The 26606-nt window shown below is 42.6% G+C and overlaps 1 protein-coding gene across 20 annotated transcripts in view; it reads right to left on the reverse strand.

Moving 5' to 3' along the window:
* Positions 1 to 575: 575 nt before the first annotated feature.
* ADD1 (adducin 1) overlaps positions 576 to 26606 on the reverse strand; it is a 573879-nt gene continuing 547848 nt past the window's right edge. For 10 of the 20 annotated variants that reach the window (XM_085642512.1, XM_085642508.1, XM_085642511.1 and 7 more), the window contains 3 exons: positions 22612 to 22995; positions 19642 to 19734; positions 576 to 1497 (listed from right to left, as the gene is read on the reverse strand). In XM_085642512.1, the coding sequence (XP_085498638.1) occupies positions 1124 to 1497; positions 19642 to 19734; positions 22612 to 22995 (851 nt within the window). In that variant the 3' untranslated portion in view covers positions 576 to 1123. Of the gene's footprint in view, positions 1498 to 18728; positions 18763 to 19641; positions 19735 to 22611; positions 22996 to 26606 lie in introns of all 20 variants that reach the window. The other 10 variants (XM_085642521.1, XM_085642517.1, XM_085642522.1 and 7 more) reach the window with 2 other exon arrangements.

A 26606-nucleotide genomic window follows, 5' to 3' on the forward strand; every position in this document is an offset into this window, starting at 1 on the left:
CTATATATTTGTTTGTTGGGCTCGATGGGCTGGGTTTACCCGGGATTTACGCCGATGGCGATCCCTTACCCCCGGAGCCCTCGGGATGAGCTCCTTCTCCAATGCAACCACCTTTTTATGTTCACTTATTCACAGTAGATGTTCGTGATTGTGGCTATATTATCGCTTTTGAGCTAGGATATCACCAAAGATGAGGCCAAATTTGTGAAAATAACAGATGTCATTGTACCTCATTATTCCTTATGTTACTAAAAAGTAGAAGTACTCCTTGACGTGTGTTAAGTAGCAGTAGCATTGAATGTGTAAAAATTAACCAAACACTATAAAATTGCCACATTCGTAGGATAATTCTTCCTGTTACCCTGTAACGATAAAATGAACTTACTCATAAAAACTGAACCATATTAGTCTGCTAATTTCAATAAGGAAGGAGTTAGAAATGCCGGTGTCTCATAAAATTGACTAAGAAACCACATGCGGTTCAGCAACAGCAAGAACAGAAGCATGTCAGCGTTTTCCTTCTAGGACAGAGAGCGCTGTCACACAAACGCACCATTATAAGCGCAAGAGACCAGTTAATGAAGATATTTTATTGTGGGGTAGTAGTGACCACTTAATAGTCTCAGATCTTTTAAGAAGCCTGACCTTTAATTACAAACTTGCAGAAGCATAAATTTCATAAGGAGAGCGTCCTCTCAAAAAAGCAAACGTCAGTATTTACAAAAGAACCCGCTTGCCACTGCGTAGTACTGTGGATACATTTGAGACAGCATGACAAAGGTAAATAGGCATCGTGAAGAGGAGCCAACTGGATTACAAAATAGTGATTTCTATTCATTAGGTAAAGCGTGGTGGGCTCAAAAGGCAAACTGTAGCTTATTTCAAATAATACATTTAAAAGGAGTGTAAAAGATATGCGCCTTAATTAGCTGCTGAGCATACAGGGTTAGCACCTTATCTTACTGTTACTTTCCTGTTAAAATCGTTACCTAGAGGGCTTATTTGCTAGTTTTTGCATTCCTTTACATAATAAGAAGACAAAACACGCAATACAATCCGGTACATTCTAGTGGTTAATGAATTATGTCAAAAAATGACAGTGTTTTTGCAGTGCACACATCCTTTAGGAGTCACTCTTCTTTTTGTTCTTCTTCAGAAAGGAAGGAGTGCGGAACTTCTTTTTCTTCTTGGAAGGAGACTTGCCTGGAGATTCGTCACTGCCGGGGTCTGCTGCTGTTCCGTCCTCAGCCACTGGTGTGGTTGGCGTGGTTGGCACCTCAGCAGGCTGAGGCTCTGGTTCATCAGGTTCGGCAGCAGGCAGCTCAGTTTGGCCCTTGTCTACGTCATCGTTGCATGCAGCCGCTTCCACTTCTTCCTCTTTTTCAAATGCTGGGAAGCACAGTGGCTCTGTAGGCTCATCAGGGGTGAGATCAGGAAGGGTTTGTTTTAAAGTTGCAGCATCACTGTCATCTTTGTAAGTGTGGTCCTGTTGTGATTCTAACAGATGGATAAATAGGTTAGGTTTTAGTATTTGTTTTTACATTAAACATGTCTTAGTATATCTACTTCTGCATAATCAAAGATATCTCATTTTAACTAATCTTTTACAGACACAAGATTGAAATTTCCAAATTTTAATGGAAGAATTCTCAGATTCTCAGTATTGTATACTGCTTGCTGAATTTCAAAGGAGCTATAATGAAACAAATCTGTCAGACCTCTCTGGGAGGAGTTACATACATCTAAGATTGGTGATGAAAGTGGAGTAGCTTTATCTCCAGTAAGCCTCAATGTATCTAGATGCCTGGAAAATGGCTGTTTGGATGCAGTGTTTGCAAACTACTTCCATGGTACCTGTGCCAGATCACTGTCTCACTGGGATGGCAAATATTGGAGAAAAAAAGTGTGGGAATTAACACATTGGTAGATGTAGAAGGTTTGTGATGTAAGAGGTGTGTTGAAGCTAATTGATCAATGAGGTTTCCTCTATTCCCATTTACGGGGTGCATTGGTTAAATGTAATTAAAATTATTATAAATAGATGAATTGCTGTTGTATTTTATATTTATTTGAATAGTGGTTGGACTACTAGTAGTCATATAAAGGTAATAATATTATTTTAACACCATCATTATTTTCATCATCAACTGGTATATTCACCCACACACCAACAGTCACTACTAGATTGAATTGAAAGGTTATTGGGTCGTTTAATAAAGCTTTAAAAAAAGTGTTACACGTCAAAAAGCCCCAGAAGCTGAAGGATAGAAAAAAGCTGTTTATCTGTTACACCAGGCAAAGAATGAATCCAAGTAACCCAAAAGCAAATTTAGCTCATGTGTTAGTTTGGAAGTGTTAAAAACACAAAAACTTAGAAGCCTTTATGGCATTTGTTGCTAGAGAATTTAATCAAACCAATTGAGATACTATACCTTTTTTGATCTTCAGATGGTTAACACATTTCACAAAGTTGAACCATAAAGCATTTATAAAGCAGGCATAGTGGACCAATACCCTTTTGGTACTGAAAGATGTATCTGTACTATTTTTCAATAAACCATTGGATCAAACTACAGTAACATCAGGTCCTATGTGCGATCTATCCTGTAAGTGGACATGTCAAGGTGTGTGAACTTTCTAATGTAGTTTGAGTAAGTCTTTCTAAAGTGATGAATTATTTTTGAAAATCATCAGTTATGAAGGCATCATAATATACAAGGCACAGCTATCAAATGGCAATTAACTCATCATAATCAACTGTACCAGCTAGAACCACTAATTATGTTGGTTGGGGTTTACATGTACTCTTCATAATTGTGATTTATTTTTTTAGACTAACCAAACATGAGGTCAGCAATACATGGTTGAAAATATTTCGGTGAAAATAGTGCTAGTCCGGGATTAATCTACACAGTAACTACAATAAATAAATATGTGCAGATGGCCAGTGGTTTCTGCAAATAATTTGGTAATGCAAAAATCATTTTAGTCATGGGAAGCTCTTTCTCTGAACTGTGCAGTCAGAGGCAAGCCTACCAATGATAAATGATTATTTGTTAAACTTTTAAAATATATATATAGGTAGACGTCTAAATTATTGGTTTACAAACAGTCGTGGTGAATACTGTATAAATAGGAATGTTCTAAAGTAATGAATCCCTACATAAGTAACACTTTAGTCAAAGTAAATGTTATAATAAACATTTTAATAAAAAAAAAGAAATGGACTGTATTTTTTACATTCCCTTTCACTAAATAACATCCGTGGTCCTCTGCAGTAATATCCTTCAGAAGTGCAACTAGAAATGCACCCTGCGCGCTCATGCGGCTGATTGCTCTATTTTTGCCCTGGGTTCTTCAGTTTCTTAGTTTTGGGTGCTGTAATCTTGAGTCTAGGTGATAACTATTTGAAAGTAATTGAAGGTAAAATGATGCTTGAAGTACAAAAGTGTATACACGGAAAGTTTCTAGGGCAAGATTCCAAAGAGAAGTTGTAAATCTTTACCCAATCCTTCATGACTTCCAGGAATTCACAGAAATTTCCAAAGCCACACCTGGAAAACCTACAACTATCGCAGGTTTTCACAAATATACCTGGAAAAACATCTGTGAATTCCACTGTCATCATGCGAAAATATGCAACTGTAGCCTGCTAGTCATAATGCTAAATCTAACTACCTTTTCCAAGGGGTAAAGAGTTTGGAAACTAGTTTGTGAATATCCACTTATAGAGAACTCCAGCTCTATAACTGCCACTCCATACCTGTGCTTGTAGATTTACTACCACCAAAATCTTGTGAGTACTTTCATTTAGGAGTGCAAAACCAATGCTTCTGAATTAAGTGGTTATGAGCTTGTAAATGAGGGTATCTGCAAGTTTAAGTCTGAAGTTGCAAACAGCTTTGAGAATCAGGCCCTCTATTTTCTGTCAATAAGTTTTCAAAGAAAGTGTATTTGTCATGAACATTTTTAAAAGAAAGACCGATTACGCAATAGATCACCGAGTCCGATGCATACTGAATTGCTTGGTTTGCACAAGCAAAAGAACAAAAGCTCTCTTAAAGAAGGGAATAATATGTACATATGATTTTAACAAGTGTGTTTTGGTGCTTTAAGTAAATATGGGAGAAATATTACAAATATTATAGGCCTACCATGAAGAATCAAAATAATACAACCCAAGTAAAAATCTAACTAGATTTGAATTCTCAGTCCTTGGAATTCAAGACGAAGAGGATAGGTAGGTGCATGTGAACCTAGAGCACTACAAGCTGAAAACGTTTGCTTACAGGAAACGCACATTTTTTCGTTCTTAGCAGGTGTGGCTGTAGACACACATGCTTTGCATCAATTGTAAAGCAGTTTCCTCCTAGCGGTGGTTAAGGAGCAGATGATGGATATGTTTCCAACAATGTTCTTAGTCCAGTCTGGCAAGCTACCACTTGGTGACGAGCTAAGAGGTCCACACAATGGCGCTTTTAGAAGATTTAGTAAAGTTTAAAAAATTGAATGGTCTGTCTAAAAGGTTTAGTCCAATCAGCATAATATATGAGCGCAGTCTTATTATCCAGAGCATGTAATGCTCTCTCTGCAAGTGTATCTGCTGGGGAAAGGAAAAAGAAAACTCAATAGTCTGGTTAATATGAAAAGGGGATAACACTTTTAGTAAAAACTTGGGGTTTGTCCTAACCACCACTCTTTCTCTAAGTACGTGTATAAGGACTGTTATAGTAAGAACCTACAACTCACTAATTCGTCTGAGTGAAGCTATGGGTACAAAGAAATAAACTTTCCATGAAAGAAACTGTAAAGGAAATAAACCTGCATGGTGAATGTGAAAAAGATAATGCCACTATTCCCTGAACAGAAACCTTAAAAGGGTTAAAACTGTTTAGAAATACAAAAATGGACGAAATGCATCCATTTGGTTGGACAACAGGCACTAGTAGTGTGCCTGCGCGCTTCATGCAATATGGCCATACACTCCTGTGGAATCTAAGTATCCAAACTTCAAGACCTCAGATGCAAAATAGCAAAGCTGAGCTGCTATGGGTAGGGAGTCTGATGCACCCGTGTTGCTGGGTGAAAAAATGTCCTCCCTAATGGAAAGCTTCTCAAGCTGAGTGATAAGACACATCTGAAAGTATGGAGTACCATGATTGTCTGGCCCAACTTGGGGCACCTAGGATGAGGGTAGCTGATACTTGCCTCATCTCATCATAAGCAAATATCTTTGAACCAATTCATCCATAGTGCTTTGCCCATGGACTGTGGGTAACTGGAGGTGAGTTTTGGCGTTTGCGTTTTCTGCGGTGGGAAACAAGTTTAGGAGTGGTGTGCCCCACCTGAGGAAGTAGGGTCTAAGAACATTTGGGTGGAGTTCCCACTTGTGGACCTGTTGATGTACCTTCCTTACTGGGTCTGCAAAGTCGTTGCCCACCCCTAAGAGATGTTCCACCACAAAGTGTATGTGGTGGCGAGTCGCCCAATGTCAAATCATTATTGCCAACTGTCAGTGGAAGGGAGTGTGTGCTACATCCTTATGTTTGAAGTATATGGCTCTCATGTTGTTTGTACACACCATTACCACTTTGCGTCGTACCATGGAGTAAAATGCTTTCCGAAATATGGCCCTGATATGGAGAGGTCCATGTGCCCTGTATGGTCCATTTGTGTAAATGTGCTTCCCTCCCTGTAAGTGACATGTCAATTGTAATGGTGACCAGCAGAAGAGGGCCCACAAAAGGCCTGCCCCACAACAGACTGTTGGTGTTCCACCACTGCAGAGTGTGCTCAATGCTGGCCTGTATCAACACTAGATGTTCCCATTGAACCTATGCTTGTGACCACTGCTGGGTGAGATTCTGTTGGAGGGGTCGGTTGCATATGCAACCCTGGGACGATTGGTATAAATGATGCTAACATACCTAGGAGCTTCTTTGGCATTCCTACAGTTATGGGGCAAGTGCTGTGAAAAAAAGAGGCAACAGCTGTTGAAATGCCATTGCCCTCTGGTGACTGGGGTATGCTTTCCTTGTGACAGTGTTGAGAACCGATCCTAGAAAGGTTTGGATGTGCTGGCGTTGAAGATGCAATTTCTTGGCACGGACTGGAAAGCCCAGGCTGTACAGCAAGTTGAGTGCTGTTGAGTGTGTGCTAGATATTGTACTTCTCTGCTGCTTTTGATCATACAGTCGTCTAGGTATGAAAATGCCTGGATGCCTCCTCTCCGAAGATGAGCACCTACCACTACAAGACACTCTGTGAACACTCGTGGTGCTGTGGGGACCCCCCCTCCGCGAAGATTAGTATTGTGAGTTGGTAATGCTGTTCCCTTACCACAAATTATGGGCACATGCAATAGGCTAGAGGGATGGGAAAATACGAGTCTTCTTTGAAATCTCATTCAGTCATGGAGTCTCCTTGCCGAAGTACTGGGATGACATCCTGCAGAGTGGTCATATAAAAGTGTTCTGACAGGATGTAATGATTCAGTGGCCTCAGATCTAGTATGGGGTGAAGCGAACCATCCTTCTTTGGAATGAGGAAGCATAGTGAATAGACTCCCTTCTCCTTGCTGATGCATGGGCCCTGGTATTATGATGCCCTTTAGAAGCAAGGATGTACCCTTATCTTGCAGAAGCGCAAGATGGTTTTGACTGAGGCTGTGTGGTATGTTGAGTGGGGTATTATAGCATTCGCAGCAGTAGCTCTACTGGAACACTGTTAAGACCTACTGATCTGAGGTGATTTCTGTCCATTGCTGGTGGAAATCTGATCCCCTACCTGACACTTTTGGATAATTGGGGGGAGATGTATGGGAAGTTTGTGTTTGGGAGCTGAAGTTTCCTTGCCGGAGCCACCCTGTGAGCAAGTCCTGCCTCATAGGAAGTTGTGGAAGGTCTGCGTTTGTCGTGGTAGGACTGAAGTTGGATTGGCAGGGCTGCCTTATTGACCCCACTTGCTTGGTGTCTCAGAAAGGACTCCTTTTTATTCGGAGAATTGCAATGCATCCACAGACTTTGCGATGTCTGGGTCTTTCTTACTCTTTTCCAATGTCTTGTTGACTTGGGACCCAAAGAGTTGTTCCCCATTAAACGGGCCATTAAAAGATGTTGCTGCACCTATGGCTTAAAGCCATGTGACACAGAGCTATGCATGCAGATAGAGGACACTAGTACTGACGCTGCGTTCAGCCACAACAAAAGCGCACCTAATGGTTGAGCTTGACATTGTTTACCTCTGCGCTACCAACTCCTCATACCTTTTATTACAAGCCTCCAGAAGGTGCTATACGAAGACCAACATCTCCTCCCAGTGACAACTTTCATATTGGGACAGTAAACATACTGAGTTAGCTATTCGACCATCAGTAATTGCCCCTACTGTGACTCTCTTCCCAGCAGCATTGAAAAGCTTGCTTTATCAGTGGGTTGGGCATCCCTGGTTACCTAGATGCATGTCCTCTTACATGCCAGGTGCACAATTAGAGTAAGTAACCACTTGCCCTCTAATGTATAGTGGGTCACTAGGGGATGCCTTAAACTTCCTATCCACTCTCTGCATGACTACCTTAGCTTTCACTGGGTGTTTAAAGTTCTCTGGGGCTGTTCTACATATCCCCTTGAGCATTGGTAGAAATTGGCTGAGAGCTCAGTCCAAGAAAGAATTCCCACTAAGTTGTCGTCAGTGTGCATTTCCACCTAAAAATGACGAGCTGCCTTTGGATCACTACATGATGCACAGTAGTAACTTCAGGGCTAATGACTTGATAGGGTAGGGCTCAAGGTCTGAGTCATCTGCTGGGTCGACAGTCGTTCCAAGGGTCATCCTCCTGCTCGTACCCCCTCAGGCTGGTCACAGGGGGTTCTCTCTCCAGAATGGCTAGTGGTTTCTAAGAAGTGGACGGATCCCTCTGGAGAATGTTGGGGGGTGGAGAATGAGATTGTGAAGGAAGAGGTGGGGGAAGGAGTGGAAGCTGTGGAGGAGGTGGTGGTGAATGCCAGGGTGAAATGGGCAATGGTGTAGGGGCTTGAGGCCTTGTCGACACAGGGTTCAGAGGTTCCTCAAAGGTGATTTCCTCTCCGGAGGTGAGCTTTCTCTTTTTCGGTATGGGTGGCAATGTGACAGCTATTTTGCCTGGGGTTCTTGTAAACATCCTCCAGGTGTCGGAATGGATGAAAAGTCTCTTTTGCTTAGAATCCCAGTTCTTCTAATCTTTTGAGGATAGGTGCCTCAGAAAGATCCAAACTTGGCATCAAAGTCCAAGTGGTGAGATTTGAATGTTGTTTCAGCACCAGCTTTGACTTCAAAGGAGGGTTGGTGGAAATCTGTTTAGGGGTTGAGATGTAGCCTGCTGAGCTTACAGTTATTGTCTTCGTGTTGATCGGAGCCTGGGTGCAACAGTGCACCAGATGCCTTGAGTGTTCGGGCTAGATGCCCTGGTCCCTAGCGACAGGTGCTCTGCCATTACACTATGGCATCTGGGTGTGTCTTCTATAAGGCGTTCAGCGCTGGGGTGATACCCAAGGCTGCCCTTGGAGTGAATTCCATCTTTGGCCCTTTCGGTGTAGCCTTTGATGCGGTTTCTTTACGTCTTCACCACCACATAGCCACTAAATGACCCCATTTGTGGACTGGGTGTCGACTGGAGTGCTGGGACCCCTGAGCGTCCTGTCTCAGGTTTGTGGATGTAATGGTCACCGAAACGGGCCTGCGTTTCAGTAGCTGACTGTTTGTACATTTTAAGATATGCCCAGTGTCTCTTCTGCAGTGTAGTGGTTTCTTGCAGTAAAATGCTGTGCATCACTCATATGAAGCCTTGTTGTGCTTGGGTGATATGCAAAGACTGCAACTGCCATGTTGGTCAGTCCAAAGATACTTGGCATTAATTGTACTGTGGATAAAAACGAAAGAAAGAAACGAAATAAAGCTTGGTCCATTGTACTATATTTTTTGACACTGTCTTGGTAGTTGCGTTTGAGAGTTCAGTAACCTGTGCTTTACGGCATCATTGAAGATTTCTTCTTCCGATTCCAATATCTACATATACCACTGGAGCCGGAGGGATTGTTCCCTTGACTTGGGTAGCGACGTTAGATAATGGATACATTGGAGGAATCAAAACAATCGTAGTAGAGCCAAAGCCCGTGCACATTGGAACACTAAAGGAGTCACACAACATCCTGTGACTTGAAACTTCTTTGAAGAAAAACAACTTGTAATGTCCGAGCTCATCACTAAATGGCAACAGTATACAAAGCATGTGAATATACCTCCACACATGGTGCAAACATAATGTTCCAAGCCATATATGTGGAATCAAAAGCCTCACAAAAGGTGCAAAGAAAATAAAAATGAAGTGCAAAATGCATGTTCAGGGTTGCAGAGTCTAGTGGCGACCACATTTCAAGTCAACTGTGCTGATCAACAGATGTCTTTATGTCACACCCACTACAGTAGGGAGGCAAACAAACATTTTGCATTATCTTTTGGTACACCATCTAATGGTAGCAAAAGATGGAACCCAATACACACGCCATATTTTCTTTGTGTAGCGACCAAAAATATTGTGCCTAACTGAACCCGCTTTTGAAACTAACCTTCTGACCTCTTTATGAGAAGCACTTATCAGACTTGCTAATAAACCCTGTTAGGAACATGCTTCATAGCATAGCATATCCTTAGTGAAATTAGCAAGCTGATATCCTAACAAACCGAGTGTGGGGTTAGTAGGAAAAGTAATGTCTACACAGCATGTGTTTGCTGAGGTGTTAGACCTGTCAGCCCTTTGGGTGGTCCCTCCTCATCATTATTTATTTTGTCCCACTTTTGCCTCAAACCCTGTTAGTATTTTTTCCTTTTTGGGAACCACCAGACTTTTTAGTATTGATGCAGATTCAGGGAGCCATTTTATCTACCCCTGGAACTTCTGTCTGAGGGCCTGGAGCACAAAATGGTGGCCACCTGTGACATCATCAGAACTCACTGGAACCTACTAGAACCTTCTGCAACATTCTGGAACCCTGTGACAGTTGGAGGCGTTTGGAATGTTGGGAAGCTAAGCCAGAGTTGACAGTTGGAGCTGGCAGTTGGCAACTGACTGGTGAAGAGAGAGGAGCACAGAACTGAAGGAGGAAGGAGTGAGGCAGCAGGGGTGGAAACTTGTGCCTGGAGTGGGGTCCATAAACCCACCCTTGATACTAGTCCCTACTGACTGAGCCCAGCCTGGAGCCCTGTGTGGGAGAAAGCAAGAAAAACCATCTTAAGGACCTGGACAGCAGGAACAGGCCTTAAAAGTAAAGAACAGCAAGTACCTGACCTGGTTACTGGTAACTACCTGAAGTCCGACGTCGAGAAGCCTAGAGACCTGGAGCCCGAGGTGGAGAAGCGGCGCTGACTGGAAAGCAGACGTCGTACCCGGAGCCGCCAGAGGTCGAGAGAGGGCGCCGACTGAGGTCGTGGAGAGTACCAGAGGTCGAAGAGGAAGTCACCCGAGGTCGAGTGAGCGGCGTCGACGGGGGAGTGAAGTCCGCCCTCCGGAGTCGCCGGAGACAGAGGTGAAGCGTGCCGGAGGTCGGGAGTGGAGATCGCACTCCGGAGTCGCCGGAACCTGAAGAGAATCGTGCCGGAGGTCGGGAGTGGAGGTCGCACTCCGGAGTCGCCGGAACCTGAAGAAAGGAGCACCGGAGGTCGGGAGTGGAGATCGCACTCCGGAGCCGTCGGAAGTCGACATCGAGCCAAGACTGCCCGATGTCATCCAACCGGAGGTCGACATCGAGCCGGGGCCGCCAACATCGAACTGGAGCCGCCCGAAGTCGACATCGAGCCAAGATTGCCCGACGTCATTGAACCGGAGCCGACATCGAACCGAGGCCGCCGACATCGAACCGGAACCGCATACCGGCATCGACAAGAACTGTCATTGAGCCGAGGCCGCCGACATCGAACCGGAACCGCCTCACGGCGTCGACACGACTCCAGCGGCGTCGGAGCTTCATAAAAAGGGCAGTAAGTGGAATAGAGGGCGCCTAAGGCCCTGTGGAGCCCTGAGAGACTATCCTAGGGGCTAGAGAGGTGCTGGAAGCAGCTTGATTGTGCCAGGGGTGAGCTGAGACTAATACAGAGGGGTTGTGTAGTGTGGGAGAGCCAGATCTCTAGATTCCCCCTTGATCTACCTCAGTTTAGGCCTCAGCCTTGTCCAAGCCAGGGAGTATACCCCTCAGGCCATCCAAATCTCTACAAGCTGGGATTGGGTCAAATCATCCCATAGTACCTCAGGAATGTGAACTGATTTACAAGTGTCACTGTTGGCTTTTATTATTTATTGGGAGCACTGTATTTATTGTATTCATCCTATTTATTGTTTCACAGTATTTATTGTTGCACAGTATTTATTGTCTCGCAGTATTTATTGCCTCATAATATTTAATTGCCTTTTATGTAATGCACTTATATTTATGCTTTGATTATTTATGATCTACCTTATTTATTGAATCGTTGAAGTATTATTTATTTGACTTACCCTTCCACAGGAAAAGCCTTGTGTACTGTGATTGTATTATTATTTATTTAATCAGCAACTAAGAGAAAAGAAGATAGAGCTATATTTTCAGTATAATTTTTAAGGTGTAGTGTCGTTTTTGGAACGGATGCACGCATGGTTATTGTGTGGGTATGACGTATGCTTAGCACGGTGCCTGATCCCTGACCACTCGAGCCAAGCTACCACAGTGTATGTCTGGGAAGACCCACTACCACCCTTCCGGTGTGGGAGTGGGGTTTTCTAACATAATTGGTGTTCAGTGGTGGGATAGAGCTGTGCCTACGTATACTCGACAATAACTGTGGGTAGTCCATAGGCCTACACCTGGAGTTTTCTCAAAGCGGCCTTCCTAATTGTGAGTTTTTGTTTTTTCCAAATTTACTCTGGTGGTGGGAGGAGGTATTATATAAGGTACCCCCCTGCATAGCTTCTGCAAATAACTGTCCTCTGACCTGAGTGGGCAAAATGGAGTTTGTGCTAGAAGACCTGGAAACCTATACTGTGGCCCAACTCAGGGAGTTTTGTCAGCGGGAGGGGGTGTATTGTCCCCCAGGAGCAAAGAAGGGTGCACTCCAAACCAGCTTAAGGGCTTGGGGGGAGGCACGACGAGAAAGCAAGGCTGAGGAGGAGGACAGGGATAGAGAGCCCGACAGTGAGGGAGCTGGTTTGTACCAACCTGAGGTGGGGAACCTAGTAGCGGGGCCCAGAACCATTTCCAGGAAGGGCAGCAGTGCCTCTAGCGGAGGCTTGTCAGCAGGCCTTTGTGAAGCTGAAGCAAGCCATGTGCGAGGCCCCGGTCTTAAGGGCCCCAGACTTTTCCAAGGAGTTCATTGTCCAGATAGATGCATCAGAACATGGCATTGGGGCAGTGTTATCGCAACTCAATGAAGAGGGTCTGGATCAACCCGTGGTCTTCCTATCCCGGAGACTACTTCCCAGGGAACAGAAGTGGAGTGCAATAGAGCGTGAAGCCTTTGCAGTGGTATGGGCTCTGAAGAAGTTGCGGCCATACCTGTTTGGCTCGCACTTCCTAGTTCAGACCGACCACAGACCCCTTCGTTGGCTGATGCAGATGAAGGGGGAGAATCCCAAGTTGTTGAGGTGGTCTATTTCCCTACAGGGAATGGACTTTCAGGTGGAACATCGGCCTGGAGTGGACCACGCCAATGCAGACGGTCTCTCAAGGTATTTCCGCCTTAGTGATGAGAACTCCCAAGGGGTTGGGTAGCTCTCCCCACTTTCAGCTGGGGGGGACGCGTGTTAGACCTGTCAGCCCTTTGGGTGGTCCCTCCTCATCATTATTTATTTTGTCCCACTTTTGTCTCAAACCCTGTTAGTATTTTTTCCTTTTTGGGAACCACCAGACTTTTTAGTATTGATGCAGATTCAGGGAGCCATTTTATCTACCCCTGGAACTTCTGTCTGAGGACCTGGAGCACAAAATGGTGGCCACCTGTGACATCATCAGAACTCACTGGAACCTACTAGAACCTTCTGCAACATTCTGGAACCCTGTGACAGTTGGAGGCGGTTTGGAATGTTGGGAAGCTAAGCCAGAGTTGACAGTTGGAGCTGGCAGTTGGCACCTGACTGGTGAAGAGAGAGCAGCAGAAACCTGAAGGAGGAAGGAGTGAGGCAGCAGGGGTGGAAACTTGTGCCTGGAGTGGGGTCCATAAACCCACCCTTGATACTAGTCCCTACTGACTGAGCCCAGCCTGGAGCCCTGTGTGGGAGAAAGCAAGAAAAACCATCTTAAGGACCTGGACAGCAGGAACAGGCCTTAAAAGTAAAGAACAGCAAGTACCTGACCTGGTTACTGGTAACTACCTGAAGTCCGACGTCGAGAAGCCTAGAGACCTGGAGCCCGAGGTGGAGAAGCGGCGCTGACTGGAAAGCAGACGTCGTACCCGGAGCCGCCAGAGGTCGAGAGAGGGCGCCGACGGAGGTCGTGGAGAGTACCAGAGGTCGAGGAGGAAGTCACCCGAGGTCGAGTGAGCGGCGTCGACGGGGGAGTGAAGTCCACCCTCCGGAGTCGTCGGAGACCGAGGTGAAGCGTGCCGGAGGTCGGGAGTGGAGATCGCACTCCGGAGTCGCCGGAACCTGAAGAGAATCGTCCGGGGGTCGGGAGTGGAGGTCGCGCTCCGGAGTCGCCGGAACCTGAAGAAAGGAGCACCGGAGGTCGGGAGTGGAGATCGCACTCCGGAGCCGTCGGAAGTCGACATCGAGCCAAGACTGCCCGACGTCATCCAACCGGAGGTCGACATCGAGCCGGGGCCGCCGACATCGAACCGGAGCCGCCCGAAGTCGACATCGAGCCAAGATTGCCCGACGTCATTGAACCGGAGCCGACATCGAACCGAGGCCGCCGACATCGAACCGGAACCGCATACCGGCGTCAACAAGAACTGTCATTGAGCCGAGGCCGCCGACATCGAACCGGAACCGCCTCACGGCGTCTACACGACTCCAGCGGCGTCTGAGCTTCATAAAAAGGGCAGTAAGTGGAATAGAGGGCGCCTAAGGCCCTGTGGAGCCCTGAGAGACTATCCTAGGGGCTAGAGAGGTGCTGGAACCAGCTTGATTGTGCCAGGGGTGAGCTGAGACTAATACAGAGGGGTTGTGTAGTGTGGGAGAGCCAGATCTCTAGATTCCCCCTTGATCTACCTCAGTTTAGGCCTCAGCCTTGTCCAAGCCAGGGAGTATACCCCTCAGGCCATCCAAATCTCTACAAGCTGGGATTGGGTCAAATCATCCCATAGTACCTCAGGAATGTGAACTGATTTACAAGTGTCACTGTTGGCTTTTATTATTTATTGGGAGCACTGTATTTATTGTATTCATCCTATTTATTGTTTCACAGTATTTATTGTTGCACAGTATTTGTCTCGCAGTATTTATTGCCTCATAATATTTAATTGCCTTTTATGTAATGCACTTATATTTATGCCTTGATTATTTATGATCTACCTTATTTATTGAATCGTTGAAGTATTATTTATTTGACTTACCCTTCCACAGGAAAAGCCTTGTGTACTGTGATTGTATTATTATTTATTTAATCAGCAACTAAGAGAAAAGAAGATAGAGATATATTTTCAGTATAATTTTTAAGGTGTAGTGTCGTTTTTGGAACGGATGCACGCATGGTTATTGTGTGGGTATGACGTATGCTTAGCACGGTGCCTGATCCCTGACCACTCGAGCCAAGCTACCACAGTGTATGTCTGGGAAGACCCACTACCACCCTTCCGGTGTGGGAGTGGGGTTTTCTAACATGAGGTTTCTATTTGACAAGATGAAAGTCATTCCAAATCACTGAAGCTAGATTTTGGATATGGAAGAAACAGCACTTCACACTCGTTTAATCTGAAAAATAACCAGACAATTGTTTATTCCAAGAGTCTTGCTTGGCAAGTATTTGGAAAACCTTTTTTTGCAGAAAACCGAGAAATGCACCACATATTGCAATATACAGTGTGTTATGGTGATTATTTGCTCCACTAGTGCAGTGATAAATGGCAAAAGAGAATTGTAATATTCATGCATTCAGCAGAATGTAAGCTGCAGCATTTTCTGCAGTCTTGTTATTCTAACTTTGTAAGTCCAGGAGCGGGCGCCCCCTACCAGTGTAGAAGCGCTATGAAAAGTTTCCGGATTCGGCCTGGGGTATTCTAATAGTGAGGACTCTGCAGGTAGAATTATGTATCAGAATAAAAGATACAACAGCCCTCTCTCGATTTTACCAGAACCAGCCTTGTGACACTTTGAAGACATAGGGATAGATCTGTCTCTTAGATGACACTGGCGTTCACAATCTGTTGCGCGCGTGTTGGACATGACCCCCATAGACTGTGGCAAAAATAGATCAATTGACTGAAATCTCAGTTGTCAAAATCTACTTTAGCATATTGCTATTCATCCACTATCCAATTCTAGCCAGGAAAGCATTTAATTTCTGGGCTGTGCAATGTAGGCCTCCATCAAGATGGAGGAGCACCAGGGGCCATCCACATACATATAAAATACAAAGTCAGTCCTATTACTAAGGATTGTAAACTAGCTCAATATAGACTTTCAATCATAACATTGTTTCTTATATCAACAACTACTGAGTGATTTAAGTAGATCTGAGCATTTGGTCCTCCTCCACTAACCAGAAGGCACAGCACATCTGATATTAAGGTTGTCAGACTTCAAATACCACTAGCTGGATGTAAAACAGACCTATTTACTATGGGTAGAACAATATTTCAAGTAGGGTGGCTGGACTGGTATTTTGTGACATTTAAAATGCTGCTCTAATAAAAACACAACATACAATGCCTGTCTTTACAGCACTAGCGTCTTAAAGACTTAGCAGTGATATATTAGAGACTAAGATAGTATTAAAAATAAAAAAACACACACACAAAAAGCGACAAGTCAATTAAACCTCCTCAGCGCCCCATTACTTTATCTATTCCCAGCATGTGTCCGTTCTTTTTGCAGAAGCAAATGGTGGGGCTTGATTACGTTGGAGACCTATAAGTTGACGCCGTTGACATTCTTTTGGGGGTTATGCAGCAAAAGTGATGGAGAGAGGTAGTAATAACTAACTCTCACTACAACTGTAATCGGATATGTAGTGATCCAAGACAGTTGAAATCAGAGCTGGATTCAAGATGCATTTAGTGTGCAGTACTGCCACCATAAAAAGGATATTGTTGGTCAGTGATTTCCTGGCACATTCTTGGGCCATTAACAGATTGGACTTACTGTTGGCACCGATATGTGCTGGTAATATTCCACAATTGTTGACGCAAAGTAAACATTCAAGTACAGACGAGTGTCAGTTTTGAAATCTAAGGCAAGGGGAGGTGGAGAAGCGCTATTCCTTATGCCTGCCATGTAAGGGTTGGGAGTGGAGGACAGATCGGGTGTGAAAGTACATGGTAATACGTTTACTCTTTCAACTCAAGTTTTTAATTGGAATGAACTGCAGCACAAACATGCCTTCCTCTATCAAAGCAGTGTTCTGTGCTTAGCGACCAGAGTATCTCAGAAGACAAAGGAGGCAAATTCTAGCTGTGACAAATGTCAGCGTTTAAGGTGCAGTTCTATGATTGTCTCCTTTCTGCCAGTTAAGCTGAACAAGTCAAATGCAAATTTAATGGCTGCCAAGTCCCATTGGAAGCATTAAGGTGGAAGTATTCACAAAAGGTGACAGAACTGCAATAGAATGTGATCAAAAAGGTAAAGAGTTGGACATGGCAGCTCAGCAAAGTCTGCTAATTGTCAATGTACCACAGTTCACACTAATTTTTGACGGTCTGCACAGAAGCCCACTTGGCAGCCTTACATATTTCCATTATGTGAATGGATATAATTAAATCAAGAGATTCCAGGTTTTACTTTGGCAAAGTGGCCATTAAAACTCTCAGACAGAGCCTCCTCAGTATCTTAAGAATGAGCATGAGAAGATGTTGCCCACAGTGGCAGCTTTTTAGCCTAATTACAAAAGTTCATATACCAATTTATTTCTCTAAACCAATTTGCTGTTTCAGACTGACAACATGCATGTTCTCAAGCTAAGGACGTTTTCGGCCAATTTAACACAAGCGAGATGGAAAAGAATGAGTTCAGTGTCCTCTGGTTTGGATGAAAATAAATAGAATTGCACAAAATGTTATAGATTAGTCCAAAGGACCATCTTGTCTTAAGGTGTTACTGCATATGATAGGTCACAGTATAATAAATGAATGTCGCTGACACTCTTGGAAACTATGATTACAGTTACAAAAGCAGTCCTAAATAACAGACTGTTTCGGTATGAAGTTTAGCTTCCTTAAATTTTTCTATTTTTTTTTTTTTTTAAAAGAGTTTTTTTCCTTCTACAATAGCAGACCTATGTAAAGTACAAGCTTTGATCCTGTGTTGAGCACAAGTCATGATGCGTAGACTGACGTAGTTCAAGAGAAGCAGGAAATTTATAAGAAAAACAGACTAAGACTCACATAATCTGAGCTGTATCAAACTAGTTGTAGACCTTAAGGCAAGGGCCAGCTCCACCACTAAAACACAAGAGCTTAGCTCTTTACATAGCTGAATTAAGGCTAAGGAGAAGGCTACTGAAATGCATAAGATGTGGTTGTTGGATCTACTATCAGTTCCAAGAAACTTCAAAGTCACTTGGAAATTTTAAAACTGCTTTATAGCATGGAAAAGTATCTCAGTAGGCTTCAACCTCAAAGTAGCCTAATACGCACGGTCTACAGATGAAACACCAAAAGAAGTCAGAAACTAAGTAGTATAGTTTACGGGTCATAGTCTCTGCTATCAACTTAGCTGCTATGGATAATGCAGTTAAGATCTTCTTCATCATCAGACGTGTAGCGTAGTTAATGGAAGTATTGGACTTTTCCCATAAAGGCAATAACAGTTATGGTACATTGTCATGCCACTAACAGACTGTGCACTATACAAATGCCTATGCCTTCACATATGACTGCCATTCTAACAAATATATGTGGAAGATACACAAGAGGAAAAATAAAAATTTCAGTGTACACATAGCACTGTAGTGCGAAACAACTGGTGAAAACTACAACACAAATAAATAAATTGCTACTTCAGGCAGATAGGTATAGAATCCCTTGAGGAGGCAGGGGGGGGGGGGGGGGGAGGGGGGGGGGGGGAAATCGCTCAAGACCACTGCATTTAAATTTATAAATATCTTGCATTTTAGAAAATGAACTCATCTGATCTATTTCCACATCAGCATTTAACTGGGGAGGGGTGAAATGTAATATGATTCACTGTCAAAAAAAGATGCGAAGAAGTGCCTAAAAGGACTAGTTAAATCCCTTTGTTTGAAAAGTTAGAGCATATAGAGATTTATTTTAAAGACGTTACACCAAATATTTTTTTTTTGTCAAAAAACATACGCCATTTTAAATCTATTTTACACGAACCTCTGCACCACACCTCCTTTGCACTCTAATAAAAATGTCAACCGTTAACCATTAAATATAACACCAAAAATTCAAGTAAGGCAACTAAGAATTAGTGTTTCACCGAATGAGGAAAAACAAAGGCAGTTTCAAACAAAAGGGAGGAAAACACAAAGGATGCAGAAAATGAAGCAACGCACACAAAGCATTCTGGAAAAGAAGCGGAACGGATCAGAGAATGGGATGATACTTACTATGGCAACAGGTATTCTTTAGCATATCCATCTCCTGTGTAACGCAGCCACAAGAAGAAAAAAGCACAAGTAGAAAAATCTATGCATTCATAACAGCCTTTATGTTAAATAAAACGAATGGCAGACACCATTCTTCAGAGAATAAGGAAATGAGATGAAGTGAATGGAAGACTTTACAGACAGGTGATCTCTCTCAATACGGGGTAAATAGCACATAAAACAGCACTTAGATTACACCTATTGGACAGATTGAAACAGAGCAGCGTCAGTCTACCGATTTACTGTTTTATATCATAGTCAATAAATAGGTTTAGTAATTCTGATACAGACTATTGATATAATTTACAAAATTACTATTCATACAAGTAACTCAGTTACTAATAATTTAAAATTTAAACCCCCAAAGAGGATGCAAAAATTCATAGAAGTGTAATCCAAAAACAATATCTCAGAAGTGTGCAATATGGCACTACTGTAAATTCACCATAGATAAGTCCCCTTATTTTAATGCCCATGGTACATTGTCAAGGCGGTGTAAGGATTTGAGGAGGAGCCTGCACAGGAAAAGCACACGCATGTATCAAGGAATATTTGTGTGCATTTGCACTCCGTCACAACAGATATGCAGATAACAGTCCCTGAGGCACTCGTACAAAGAAATCACGGGATCAATAGAGCCAAACAGGAGGATGCTGACAGGATACGGTTAAGCTCGTTATCACTGCTCTTTGAGCCAGAATGCACATTTCTTAATTATTGTTACCATTCACCAGAGTATCATTTTATATGTTGTTCAGCAGATTGTAGCATGTAAAGCATTATTCTAGTCTGTTATACACTGACAGGCATAATTCCGTGATTCAACAAACTGGGTGCAACAAGCAAATTTTTATTTACTTTAATGATGACATACCTTCCTCTTGTTTAATAGGTGTACTGGGAGGAGTACGAGTTAAATTGTGATCTGGTGGACTCTTTTCTTTCGGTTGCTCTTCCAAGTGGTCTACTATAAGGTTTCAAACAGGAGAGAAATAAATTAATGTGATTAGATACACAAATGTGCCTTACAGTAGGTCGAAAGTACAAAACTAAGAGAAAAATATGTTTTTTCGAAATATTCTTCAATCAACTTTTGGTCTTGCTCAGAGCTTTTAGGATATAAGAATTCTTAATAATAGGAGCTCTCTAATGGCTGTCTAGTGGTTCTTAAGTCTGTGATCACCGCACTCAGTCAGATTGCAAGGAAGTGGTTAATCCTTGACCCTAAGACCAGCAGGGAGCCAAAGTAGGAAGAAAGCCCACACCAAAACAAGTTCATTTCAAATACCATTTAGGACTTTAAAAAAAATCCTGCTACATCTACGGATAATTTGCCAAGGTAATGACTTAGTGAACACCTGTTTACTGTGCTTAAAAAAGGTTTCCACCAACAGAGTTTCTCTAAGTAAAAATCCCATCTACCATAAATGAACAGTATAAAAAAGGCAGTATGCTAGCAAACCTTGTAAACATGAACTCTGTTGTCGAAGTCTTCTTTAGGAGGGCATCTTTTTGGCTCGCTAGACCTTTGGAACAATCACCCTCCAGTGTTAAACCATACTCCACCCATAACCATCAAATACATGTGCTAACTGCTGCTCCAGGGAGAGTTGTTAATGCGTTTGCATTGGAAACCATAGAAACAGTTTCCGTATGGGATGACACTACATGGCGTGCAGCTGCACACCAGTGAATGTAAACTGTTTGGAAAACGATTCTCCCCATTTAACTTTTCTCGTTTTAGGGGTTAACTAGACTCGTGGAAGTATCAACCCAGTCACACGGCATAACATTGCAGAACGCCTCTCCTCATAAATAAGTCAATATCTGTCAGATTCTGCTGCAGTAGTAAAGACTTAATGTCTACCTTTCTTATCTACCGAGTGCTACTCACCAAAAAGCGTTTCAGCACTTTATTAGGGGTAGTAAGTGCTATGTAAACACAATACGATTCGACAAAAATAAACCTTGAGGATTTATTTAGCTTATATTTCTTAGTCAAGCAGTCACCGTAGTGAACTTCATTTCAAAGAACTTCGAGAAAAAACAGTTATCACAGTTCATTTTTTATATTCATTTTTTGTATTCTTTTTTAGAAATTTCAACACAGCCAATCTTTTTTATAAATACAAAGAAAAATATATTTTCGTTTATACACTGGCAACACAAGACTACTGTCAATTTAACACATATAAACAGTAGTTATTGACACTTTTCATACATCGATGAACCATCCTTAGTTGGTCATATATCAAGAAAAATCTTGTTTCGATATTTACGATATCAGAACACATCAGATGAACACTGTTTATGCCAAAGAAGTGTCACAGCGTCGACGTTTCGGTCTCCTATCTGATAATATTAATCAACGAGACCATCTTCAGGACCAGAGTTGCACCATGTATTTCTACGAGACCATAAGCAGTTCCTAATCTCTTGAATTCATTCTTAACCGGTCTTCAACTGTAGAAGTACTTAGGGAACGCCAGCTATCGTCGGCGCTTCGTAAGTCCGTAATCAATAACGGATATCTTCACCGGCTATACTTCAATTTCACCGGCTATACTTCAATTTCAAGTCTCGCCAATTAGTCCGAGCGGACTAATTGGCGAGACGTGAAATTGAAGTATAGCCGGTGAAATTGAAGTATAGCCGGTGAAGATATCCGTTATTGATTACGGACTCACGAAGCGCCGACGACAGCTGGCGTTCCCCAACTAAGTACTTCTACAGTTGAAGACCGGTTAAGAATGAATTCAAGAGATTAGGAACTGCTTATGGTCTCGTAGAAATACATGGTGCAACTCTGGTCCTGAAGATGGTCTCGTTGATTAATATTATCAGATAGGAGACCGAAACGTCGACGCTGTGACACTTCTTTGGCATAAACAGTGTTCATCTGATGTGTTCTGATATCGTAAATATCGAAACAAGATTTTTCTTGCTATATGACCAATTAAGGATGGTTCATCGATGTATGAAAAGTGTCAATAACTACTGTTTGTATGTGTTAAATTGACAGTAGTCTTGTGTTGCCAGTGTATAAACGAAAATATATTTTTCTTTGTATTTATAAAAAAGATTGGCTGTGTTGAAATTTCTAAAAAAGAATACAAAAAATGAATATAAAAAATGAACTGTGATAACTGTTTTTTCTCTAAGTTCTTTGAAATGAAATTCACTACGGTGACTGCTTGACTAAGAAATATAAGCTAAATAAATCCTCAAGGTTTATTTTTGTCGAATCGTATTATACCCAAATCCTTGGGGTTAATTGGGTTGCCCTATTGTTTTGTATATATGTAAACACAATACAACACTAAAATATTTGTAACTTCCCTGTCCATCTGGTCGGGTGTAAGGAAACAGTAGAACAAGTAACAGAATTACTTCAACTGGCAAACCTAACTGTACTTGCTTTATATTATTCTCTTAATGATAATCGAGGTAAATTTTGCTCAGTCATTTCAAGTAATTTATGAAGACAATCATTACTCATCTTTTGGTGAAGCACAACAACAATTTCATTTGGTTTATGTTGATTGTATTTGTTAATACGATCACGAAAGAAAGTTAGTCATTTTCTTTAGGATTACCATTAGTGTGTCACACTGGACTTAAACCGGGATAGAGAAAGTGTGAGAAAGCAACTCTCCAGTGTCACAAAAAAGAAAACCAAATGCCACTACAATAAAAAGTAACCAATCATGGTATAGAGCAAGCACCCTTTGGATAGGAGGTGAGCACAGCTGGAGCGTCTGGAGATTTGAAAGGTAATATAGATGTTAAGGAAAGAAGAGCGATCCAGTTACTGAAACCAGAGTGCTGCCAGACACATTAATACCTGAAGACTCAGTGAAAAGGTCGGAGTTGGATCTAAGTGCTTTGATGACAGCCGTATGAAAATCCTTATGTTGTGACTTCTCATCTTCAAGGTAATCGTCTTGACTGCTATCCAGCTGCACAGCTTGGCAGGATAAATTTTCACTGGTCTCATTAATATTCATGCGAAAAGTTGAACCCATCGACTGCTTAGGGTCCTCTTGATTCTCCACTTCTGCTATTAGGTCTTTCTGTGACCTTCTTGGTGTAGCAAGAAAGTCTCTCTGTTCTTCCAAGGTATCAAGGACATCTTGATGTTTGGAAGACTTACTTTCAGGCAGACTGCTCGTGACTTCATCCAGATTCCTCCTCAACACAAATGTTTCTCCATGCTTTGGCAACTCGTCTATGCAGAATGTAGTAATGTTACAGAAACAAAGCTACATGCAATGATACCAACATTTTATCTGAATGTAGTAGATAGTAATTTCAGGATATCAGGTATTTTATTTACCAGTGTAATAATGAATATTAATTGATTTAAACCCGTTGCATAATGGAAACAAAGTGGTCTCTTATGATCTCCAACAATAAACATTTTTTGGTAGGTACAAGTGTTAAATGTGTGCTAGTCCACTAAAGTTTCTTTGCAATGACTGTGTATTTTACATATTTCAAAATATTCTGTCAAAGCATTTAATTAGACTTGCTTTGCTCTCACCTGAAAAGCAGCATTTGCATTCACCTACATGTAAACAAGATAAATTGCGCTAATTTGTTTCAATGTGAACACAAATCCTCCAAAATCAGTAAAATGCATTAGAATGGTGAATGACAGTCGAATGCTGTTGAGTTTTGGAAGGCAAACTGAACGGGATTACCAAAGAGAACATATAGTTCATGGATAATATCACACAGGAACATAATTTTTTCTGGTGTGTGCAAACTCACTGTTAATTCCCCTGAAGTGTGTACAAGATGTAAGCAGATATAGTGAAATAAGTAGAAAGACGGTACTGCAAACGAAGAACTTTGTGCTGACAGCAAAAAGGCAGTTCAAATGATATGATACAAACCCAGTTCAGTGACCGAGAAACTTGAAAATTCCTTAAATCAACGTACTGACGAAGACGCCAAAAAAGATCAAATTCGGTACTCTTCTACAGCATAATTGGCAAGCTCACTTCAAAACAATCGAAAACCTTAAGTAGAATTCTACATCATTAAATAGGGCAGTTTCAATTAAATACAGAATCCTTCTTCAGAAAAGCAGGTAACTGGTTGGGGTCAATTATTAAAGGAACACCCAGAAGGCTACACTGGTACGTGGTCCCTAGATAAAATATATGAATAAAGCAGGAGATGACCAGACAAAAACTATATTTGAATGCATATGTTAATAGAGGACTCCGAACAAAAAGATGCCTTTTAATTGAGTCTTGAAAAGCAAATACAGCTATGTCACTGTGTTTTACACTTATAATGGAGTTGCTTGCAGAACATGGAACCGTGATGCTGGTCATGTCTTATTACTGTTACATCAAGTCACATTCATGACTAAACGTTCCGACCCAAATGGGCACATGCTTTAACACATTGCTGGCATATGGCGGATGGGTCCCAACAGGCTGCTGTGCTTCGACTTTTCTATTCATAGTTTTATTGATCAACAGGTCGGTCAAAGCTCTTTTCTTCGCTCTATTTCTTTAGCACAGTTGACCCTCTGGTAGTTGAAAGCACTTGTGATTGCATCCACTCATGGCATTCCATAAAGGGTTGGTCTGTTAGGTCCCAAGGAAAGGAAGGCAGCCTAAAGCAATCCTATGAAGTGACTGTTCTAAATAATCATGTGACTTCAGAGATGAGCACTAAAAACCCATTGACGAAACGTCTGAGGAGTCCCTTCCTCCACAAAATGTGGTACTTCCTGGGGCAATGGTTCATTAAAATTTGTAAGTATGAAACTTTTTATGTCCTAGATAGCCAGAAAGTCACATTACCCAGCGGCTGTAATAGTTTACTCTAAAGTAATCAATCTGGATTTCATGGTTCTGCTCAAAGGCAAAGTTAAAAGAAATTAAATACACCCTATTTCAACTTTAAGGGGACAGCGCAGGTGGCTGCAAGTGGTACAAGTCCCAGATGTCTGAAGTGAGTAGAAACAGTAATACATGTCATCTACTAGTATATGTGGAACCCATGTTGGCACACAACCTTAAATCAGGTGTCAGATCCACAAAAGGAACAGAAAAAAAGAAACAGAGCTCTTTGGCAGTCATCGCAGAACAACTCACCTCATCTTATCTTATCACTCGAGGGCCAGACAACTGATCTGCTTCTCCTTGACCTCTTGGTAGTTTACAATACTATAGTTCACAAGTACTCACATCTACATCTGTCTAAATACGTCTATCTACCCAACATCCACAACTGTGTAGACCACGCTTAAACACTAGATGAGTGAATGCATCTCGTGTCTTACAGGTGAAAAAACCTGAAATACGAACACTTGGAGGACACCACACCTTCACTTCTCTCTCCTTCGACTTACCTCATTGCGTAGATCTTGCTCCATCAACTAGATCGAAAGCTTAACACATGGAAAACCTTTAACATTGTAATTCAACTCCTTCTGCCCACCTGCCTCCAAACAGCTGATGTTAAGTGTGTCAACTTGTAATTTTCCATGTGGGACTGTACTATGAGAGATATGCAAACAAATGATGGATGGAATGCTGAATAAATCATACATTTACCCACCCCCACTCAAGAGATCTGGGTTAAATCCATTGTTCTTTTGCTCACCATGCCACCCCAGTTTAGACCCATCCATATGCAAATCAGTCTTGACCCTGTGCCTCATGGGAACAGTCCAGACCGAACTGCCACGCCTGGTGTTCCCTGGACTGGAAACAAGCATCCTGGGACCGGTCTCTGGGTATTACCCTTCATCAGCCAGGCTAGCTTGAATCCAGTGGCACAGTGAGCAAGGGACCCACATCTGGGCATGCCCACCTCACTTAGGGGGAAAAGTGCTATGCAAACAAATGGACGGGATGCTGAATAAATCATACATTCACCCCAGTCAAGAGATCTGGGTTAAATCCATTGTTCTTTTGCTCACCATGCCACCCCAGTTTAGACCCAGCCATATCCAAATCAGTCTTGACCCTGTGCCTCATGGGAACAGTCCAGACCGAACTGCCACGCCAGGTGTTCCCTGGACTGGAAACAAGCATCCTGGGACCGGTCTCTGGGTATTACCCTTCATCAGCCAGGCTAGCTTGAATCCAGTGGCACAGTGAGCAAGAACCCACGTCTGGCCATACCCATCCCATTTAGGGTGAAAAGTGCTACGCAAAAAAATGGGATTGTTTCCAGTCCCGGGAGGACCTGCCCTGGCAGTTCGGGCTGGACTGTTCCCATTGGGCGCAGGGTCAAGACCGATTTGCATATGGCTGGGTCCAAACTGGAATGGCATGGTGAGCAAAAAAACGATGGATTTAGGCCCAGAACTCTATATTGGGGTGAATGTATGACATTGTTCTGCATTCTGTCCATCAATTGTTCTTTTTGCATTTGTCACCCTGAGCGGGACGGGTATATCCAGACGTGGGTCCCGTGCTCTCCATACCACTGGAGTCCAGCTATCCTGGCTGACGAGGGCTGAAAGCCTGAAACCGGTCCTAGGATGCTTGTTTCCAGTCCAGGGAGGAGCTGGACTGACAGTTCGGGCTGGACTGTTCCCATTGGGCGCAGGGTCAAGACTGATTTGCATATGGCTGGGTTCAAACTGGAATGGGATGGTGAGCAAAAAATTCTGCATTCTGTTCATAAATTGTTCTTTTTGGGACTGTACTAAGAGAAGCCTCGTCAAGGGGTACTTAGATAATACCATACTGTCATTTACAGAGGCCTTACAAAGAAGCTCATTAACAAGGACTTCAAAATCAAACTGCTAGGATATTAAAGCTGCAAAGTTGTGACCATGCCAATCCAGTTCTGTCAGCAATCCAC

Source organism: Triturus cristatus, chromosome 2_2 (assembly GCF_964204655.1).
Source record: "Triturus cristatus chromosome 2_2, aTriCri1.1, whole genome shotgun sequence".
Lineage (NCBI taxonomy): Eukaryota > Metazoa > Chordata > Amphibia > Caudata > Salamandridae > Triturus > Triturus cristatus.